This window comes from Fistularia commersonii, chromosome 35 (assembly GCF_037954325.1).
Source record: "Fistularia commersonii isolate RoL2024-O1a breed Wild chromosome 35, RoL_Fcom_v1.0, whole genome shotgun sequence".
NCBI classification, from domain to species: domain Eukaryota; kingdom Metazoa; phylum Chordata; class Actinopteri; order Syngnathiformes; family Fistulariidae; genus Fistularia; species Fistularia commersonii.
Genome location: NC_141318.1, coordinates 4,308,539 through 4,316,096, shown reverse-complemented (window position 1 = coordinate 4,316,096; position 7,558 = coordinate 4,308,539). Strand labels below are relative to the sequence as shown.

Sequence of the window (7,558 nt, the reverse complement as noted above, 5' to 3'; positions counted from 1 at the left end):
TGATGTCGTTCTGCACCAATAGGATGTGGAGTTGAGGTAGGCGGGATGTCCTGTCAACTTTGAGCACTGCGGCCTCTGTCACTGAAGGGCACCTCTCTCATTCGGTTTGCACGGGAGACGTGTGTTAAAGGTGGGTCAAAATTCTTTCTGAAACATATCTAGTAATGTTATCTTTTATTTGCCATTTGGTTAAAGTCTCAGTAACTCAATACTACTTTATGACATTTTGAACCGATACCGGGTAGCGGACACTGCAAGCTAGCATAGCAAGCTAAAGCAATACAGTTCCTCCGCTTAGTCTCAGTGTGGGCTATTAGCTGAGCTAGGTTAACTAGCTTTGCTCTTATGTGACTGGCCACTGTCAGACTGAAGTAATTTTTTTCAAACTGTTAATCTTGCAAATAAAAACCGTGTAAACCCGGGCTGTTAATGTCGATTGGCTGTTTATTTTTTGCTCCCTAACAGGTTGCAAGTTTTGACACTGGACGATTAGCAAGCCGTGTCAACAACCGTCAAAGTCAAATATTATCATGCAGCTGTACTGCCTCCTGTGTGCAAAGCCTCGTTGTCTGATGCAAGGTGTAATTCCACTAAACAAACTCTGATTTATATTTAATTGTTGTGACAGGAATTTGGCCAAATTCACCATGGGAGGTCACGATGCAGGAAGCCAGCACCAGTTCACTGGGATTGCCAAGTACTTCAATTCGTACACGATCATTGGGAGGAGAAATGTGAGTTTGCGCGAGATTTTTGGGAGAAAAAAAAAAAAATTGTATTGATTTGTAGCTATTATTTATACGCTGTTTCTTCTCAACAGTGTGTTTTGGCCACTTACGCCAGTCTACTAGCCATTGGACTTTTCTTCAAACTAAAACCCAAGAAACAGGCTGCTGTCACGGAAAAGTAACGTGAGTATACCGAGTCCTTCATTTGTCACCCTTTGAATGTAGACACAACATTAATCAGTTATCCTGCTTGTTTCTCTGCAGATGTTCACTTGTACCATTTTGAACAGCTGGAGGCGGAGGAGGCAGATGGATGTGCGCTAAACAAAATGACTGTGTGGTTTCTGTACGTTAATAAAGTCCATTTAACCTTAAAACGTAGAAAAACTTTTTTTTTTATTTACAGTGTACATCAGTATAAAAACTGCTATGATACAGACATTTCAGCCAAGTGTTGACCATGTCAGGGATTTTTGTTTCTTCTAAAATGGTCCAAATCATCAATGGCACTTTACTCAGGAGAGGGGCGTCTGTGAGGGCCGGGGTAGGAGTTTAATAATGTAATATTCGTTCACAGCTAATGATCATTCTCGTATTTTTCCCCACACACGTTCAGGCTTCTATTGATTTTTGCCCCCTGGTGCAGTCATATCTTAAGGATTGTAGGCCCCGGCAGCCAGCAGCAGGTTCCTACGGGTGAAGTGAAGGTGGATGACAGGTGTGGATTTGGTCAGGTAGGTGCCGAGCAGCAGCTCCTGAGAGTTGTCTTGTAAATGGATGTGTCCCGTAGCTGCGGTGAAATCGTCGGTCTCTAAATCGTCAAATGCTTTCATTGCGTCCCATAGACGAACCGTGTTATCCATGGACCCTGGGAAACAAAACAAAATCGGTTTGTAACAAAAAACAAAAAAAAATGGAAACCGATTCTGGTGTATGTTCATTATTTCACAATCAAAACACCAACCTGAGGCCAGAATCTCTCCCTCTCGGCTGAACCTGAGCGAGTAGATGGTGTCTGTGTGGCCCTTGAGCTCCCCGACCATGAGTCCGTGACCGATGTCCCAGAGGAGAACCCTGCCGTCGGTGGCCCCCGAGGCAAGGAACCTCCCGTTCGGAGTGAAGCTCAGCGCGTGGATTGGACCCTGGGAGAGGAAATGAAAAGTCACACCCACAGCTTGTTCAGATTATGGAATCAAGATTTCCAGTTGATCCAGCCCATCAACTTCAGAAGTTAATGCGAGATATCTTTTCTTAATTAGACACAGCCAAGGTTGACTTTTTTTTTTTAACAGATAACTAAGCACAATTTTAGCAAGTTTGAATACATGTGCTGCTCTCAGAGTTTCCTCTTGTATTTCATTTAGCTAGTTTTAAAGTAAGTTGTTTCTTTGTGTTATAAGTGTAAAAACGCGTGAGGGTTTCGCCCTTTTAACTGTCTTGACCTTGTGACCCGTGAAGATGCGGACGCAGTTCCCGGTGAGGACGTCCCACAGGCGGATGGTGCGGTCGGAGGAGCCTGTGGCCACATAATTGGAATTGGGGTGGAAGCGGGTGCATGTGATGTCGGCGAGGTGGCCGGCAAACATCCGTAGGGGCTGGTAGTGATCTGTCGCCCACAGACTGTTGGGAGAAGGCCGGATGTGGGTCAGCGAAAGCTCTGGAGCATGTCAATCTCCCGCCACCGCCGCTTTCTTACCGGGCCACTCTGTCGTGTCCCCCGGAGATAAAGTAGTGCCCGTGGGGGGAGAACTGGGTGTCCCACACGGGGTAGTTGTGTCCCTTGTAGCCCACCAAACAGGTGAATGTCTGCAGGCTCCACAGCCTCACCGTGCCGTCCTCAGAACTGGACAGCAGATAGTTTCTAAAAAGTGCACCGACACATTAGCCAGCAGCTATAATATGTTAAATAGTGATGGGAGGAGTGGGGGCTCGGTTACCTGTCGGGGCTGAAGCTGATGCCGTACACAGGGCCGCTGTGCCCGTAGAGGATCTTGGACTCGCTGGCCGTCTTCTCATCCATGATTCTCTCCAGCACGTCGTCCGACTCTTTGTCGATGAGATTGAGGTCTGGGGAGGAATAGTACGACGTTTATTACTCGAGCATAACTGGAAGGAGGTGGATACGAAAGCCACCGCCATCTTTGTGTCAACGACCCTTCGTCGTCAAAATGGCCAGGCCTTTTTTTAAAGGCGCAAAGGGGGTGTACCTGCTGCAGACTTGACTTTGCGGAGTTTCTTGGGTGTGACGCTCCACACGCGCACCGTGGAGTCGGCGAAGCCCCCCGCGATCAGGCTGGAGTCGTCGGTCAGGTCCACAGCGGTCAGACCCTGCAGGCGGAGAGTTCAGAGGTCATGCTTGGTGATTCTCTGATCCCTGAAAAGACGATGACTGGCAAAAATTAGCAGAACAGCTATATAAACAGCTGGGATCTGTCCAAACAAAAATCAAGAGATTTCTTTGTGGCCTCGATATGTGTGCGAGTGCACACATAACTGCCAATGTGAGAAAAGTAGGGCATCCTATACATCCATTATACATTTGAAAAATGTAAAAACGTCCCCAACTCCCAACGGCGGGATTCAGATAGTGATGTAGAAGCTGCAGCCGCGGCGCCATACCTGGTACGCGTTGAGGAAGGAGTAGAAGCAGATGGAGGGGAGGTTCTCTGGACCGAGTCGGATCCTCTTGGTGGCCTCTTTCATGTACATGATCTTGTCCAGCTTATCTGAGTCCTTCAGTTCCGGGAGGGGGATCCTGAGTGAGAAACGCGTCAACCCCCCGCCCCACCGTCAGTCATTGAATAAATTAAAAACAATGTTCTGCAGGTGGAATGTGGGCCGTGGGCCGCACCTGTTCTGTGACGGCGCGTTGGGATCCTGTTTCTTGTTCTTCGAGCTTGTGCTGTCCTTCTTGGGTTTCTTCTTCTTGGGCTTGCCCTCTTCGTTCTCCGCCTCCTCGTCCTCGTCATCGAGCGGCAGCTCAATCTCCGGCTCTTTCAGCAGCCCATGGTAGACCTATGGCAGTAAGGGAAGAGTACGCACGTGTGTGTGCAATTTCTCAGAAGAGACTTCTTGTGAGGATTTGTTCAGGAGCAGGTGCTAACAGCTAATGCCACATAACAAAATAACAAGTCTGATTCAAGGGTGTTGTTGCACTGAGCGCGATCCAAAAACATGACAACGATGGATCTGAATAGTAAATTACGTCTTGACCGACTCGGGTTTTCTCTGTTTTGCATGTTTAAGGCACAGCTTCAAGCAGGGTGCGTTTATGTGAAAAAGTCTGAAGTACATGAATATACGTGAACCACTTAAATAACAATAAAGTTCCTAAAAAGAGTATCATTGGGAAATGTATTTAAAAAGTAACTGAAGACATGATGAAGGTTGTTTCCTGGTACTCGAAAGCACAAGAAGAAATAAAGGGCTAAGATATTGAGTTTGTTTTCATGCTTTTGGTGTGGTTTTTTTCAACATATCAATGGTTTATCATGCTGTGAGCGAGGAGGGGTTATGCTGACCTTGGCTTTGTTGGCCTCTCTCTTGGCCTCACCGGCCAGGCTGCCCGACATGGCGTCAATCTGCCCTTTGCTGCGCGGCATGCCGTCAAAAATGTCGATGTAAAGATGCTCCTGGATGATATTCCAGATCTGGTTGTTCTGGCGCTCCTGCAGGTGCCTCTTCAGGAGCTGGTAGGAGTCGCGGGAGATCCGCAGGACAAACTTGCTGGTGCGGAAGTCCAGAAGGGTCTCATTGCCTCTCATGTGCTCCTTCTTTGTCAGGCTGGACAGGACCTGCAGGTCATCCTTGTAGTAGTTTTCCTGATCCCCGCTGAACCTGAAGTGGGAAGAATAAGAACATAAATCACCAAAAACTTTAAGAAAAAGCCGGGATGTAAAGGGCTCACCTCTCAAAGAACGCCTTGGCCTCATTTTCATGGTTGTTGTACACCAGTTCCAGGTACATGTGGACAAACAGTGGGTAGAACACCTGGGACAGTTCGGCCCTGTGACAGTCCAGGACGGCTTCGATGAACTTTTTTAAGTCCCTGTAGTAAACCTCGTACAGAGCTGGGTCACCCTGCTGGCTGTAGGCTGACAGAACCACGCTCACATCTGGCTGGTCGTCCACGGGGGCTGCAGAGAATTACCATTATTGTTCAGCCAAAGGGTGAAAAACCGGTCAAAACACTTCTGTACTTGTTGAACCCACCTTTGGTTACAAAACAAAAGTTTTTTGCAATGAGGCAATTTAGCAACAAACTAATGCTAACACCTTACAACAATTTCCTTCGGGAAAATAAAGTTGTTCTCATCTCATCATCTCTCTCAAATAAAACGATACTGCTTCCGAACTAAACTAAAGTTAATTGTGATAACAATTTATCCTTCATTAATTCCTGTGAGGAAATGCGTTCTATGCATATGTTAAGAACCAAGAAAGCGTTTTTCAAGATGTCTTGTTTAAAAATTAGGAAAAAAAGTCATAGGAAAAAGTTAACTTAATAAAAAATGTTGCGCATTAGAATACATACACTTAACACCTGTTAATTTAGCATGTTACTATAAGCAGTTAGCGATGATTTTAGAGATTACATTTATATTATTATTATTATTCTCTTGTCGAAAATGTGACGTTATTGTTGCGTTAAATACTTCCGGTCAGCAGTCGGTCGCAGTGTTTTAGCAGGCAACCGCCGGGTGCGTCTTTAAGCAGGGGAACTGACCTTTGACCTGCGCCTGGGCTCCGGCGGAGGCTGAGACCCGGCTCAGGAGCGAGTTTGTGTCCCCGCCTCCGCCGTCCGAGTTCCCCGCGGCGCCTCCCGGTCCGGCCCCGGAGGAATCCCCGTCGCCCGTGTCCAGAGAATCCTCCGGTAGACCCGCTTCGCGTCGGAGAATCTCGACGGACTCCGTCAACTTGTTCTTTCGGAGGAACTGCAGAACCGCCAGCAACGTCTGCTGCTCCTCCGACGTCCCAGCCGCGGTTTTGTTAGTTTCGCCCGAGGCGCCAGCCCCGGGGGACGCGGACAGGGCTCTCCCATCGCCGGCGCTGTTGTTTGCGAAGCCCTCGGTCGGCGGTTCCTTTTTAATATCTTTTACGTCGACCGCGTCGGCCATGTCGCCCTGTGCGGCCGCCATTTTTGAAATGAAATGCGCATGCGCGGAGTAGAGCGACAAAAACGCAATTTGCGCAAAATCGGGCCAGATGATTGGCGCTTACTGATGTCACATGACCCGGAAGCTACGCCCCCACGGTGAGCTCATTTTAAACAGAAGGGACCATTAAACCGGAGGAAACCAACAGGTCACACAGGCATCTTAACTGTGATTTACATAATTTGCATTTAACACAAGGACAACTTTAGCCATGAATCTTTTCAAGTATTTAAGCAAGGAAAAATACTTCACTTCATCAGAGAAACATTTTCAAAGCAGACGTAGCATTCGTTAAAAACAGCTCCACAAAGGCAACAAAGCTCCCCCTCTCCTTCAAACTAGTTGTTTATTATTTTTAAGTAGTCACTAAGACAGCTCATGGTGCCCAGTGCTTCCATGGCAGTATAGGAGACTATGTTCATTGTTTTCATCAGTAAATTAAAACGTGGGCCACTGCCATGCTTTGTTTGCAGAGGACGGTTTAGATGTCTCTGCCAAACCCCTTCTCACTGCACGACCCCACTGAATAACCTGGCCCCTAAGAATACCGCTCTGCAAATCCGCAATTCCACCCTTCCCCCCCATCACCAGTGGTAACCTTGATATGCCCTCCATCCACACTCGCACCCACACCTTTGCTCCTCACACCTCGCACATGCTGATCAACCCACACAGCCAGAGGCAGCCAGACTGCTTGGCATTTCTCCGCTCTCCAGCTGGCAGTGGTGATCCCATACATATTCAAACCACACAGAGATGATGCCCAAGCCGCCTTCAGCTACACCGCCTGCTGTGCGAGTAACACCAAATTATCCATGTCTGTGGTGAGGAAAGCTCTATGTCACGCATGGATTCAGTAGTTTTTATCAAAAGTCTGGTTAGAATCAAAACTGATAAAACTGCACAGAGACCAAGGTTTCAAACTCCACTGCCACATTTATAGATGACAGCAAGGAGACACCCTACGGGGAGGAAGTCCTATTCAGCGTCATAGCTGACAAGGGTGGAATCAAACTCCACCGAATCACTATACCCCGAGCAGGACGGTAGGATGTGAAGGGCACATACATGCAGCCTGGGACCTCTGAAGAGATTTGGGCACAAAATTGTCAAAACACATCACTCCTGTGAAAGGGAAACTTCACCCCTCTGCCCTTGGGAAGGGGTCGTCTGAGGGGGTTGCTGGCAAACAGGGGAAGTTAGAAGCACTTTATAACCCTTTGTGCAATACTTTCATATCCTTGTTTACTTCTATTTTGATAATTTCACTTCCAAATGGTGCATGTGATGGTTATGGTTGCAGTAGACCCTTGAGAAGCCAAATGCATGAACGCCGCTTGGGTGAAAATCAGCATATGCAGACCATCCCTTACAGCTCCAACTTCTCAGGGTACAATCGTTTCCCATCCTGGCAAATAGCGGACGATAGAAATGGCAATCTTGAGTTTTGGAGGATCTGCAAACCAGGAGGCTCTGCAGGTGTTGCAAAAGCTTTTGAAGGGATTTTCCATGAAACATCACAATTGAAAATATTGTGATGTGTCATGTATACAAAGAATTAAAAAAAAAAAAGCTTTTTCAATCACTATCAGTACATTGATACTGATAAACTACATTTCTACAACTGGATGTTTTTTTTCCCGTAAGTACCTTTTTGCACCGGCAGGTGGCAGT

At 47.2% G+C, this 7,558-nt stretch overlaps 2 protein-coding genes across 2 annotated transcripts; one reads left to right on the top strand and one right to left on the bottom strand.

Annotated features, from left to right (window-relative positions):
* The first annotated feature begins 39 nt into the window (after positions 1-39).
* atp5mk (ATP synthase membrane subunit k) lies at positions 40-1,105 on the top strand. Its single transcript, XM_086142633.1, has 4 exons — positions 40-130; positions 629-734; positions 821-911; positions 993-1,105. The coding sequence occupies exons 2-3, from the start codon at positions 648-650 to the stop codon at positions 908-910; spliced, it is 177 nt and encodes a 58-aa protein (XP_085998759.1). The 5' UTR covers positions 40-130; positions 629-647; the 3' UTR covers position 911; positions 993-1,105.
* A 2-nt stretch (positions 1,106-1,107) lies between these two features.
* taf5 (TAF5 RNA polymerase II, TATA box binding protein (TBP)-associated factor) lies at positions 1,108-5,894 on the bottom strand. The gene is made up of 11 exons (XM_086142632.1): positions 5,455-5,894; positions 4,636-4,864; positions 4,250-4,565; positions 3,580-3,743; positions 3,348-3,483; positions 2,936-3,056; positions 2,666-2,795; positions 2,425-2,589; positions 2,171-2,348; positions 1,693-1,870; positions 1,108-1,596 (listed from the first exon to the last, which is right to left on the bottom strand). Exons 1-11 carry the CDS (start codon positions 5,864-5,866, stop codon positions 1,382-1,384), a joined length of 2,244 nt encoding a protein of 747 aa, XP_085998758.1. The 5' UTR covers positions 5,867-5,894; the 3' UTR covers positions 1,108-1,381.
* Positions 5,895-7,558: the final 1,664 nt, after the last annotated feature.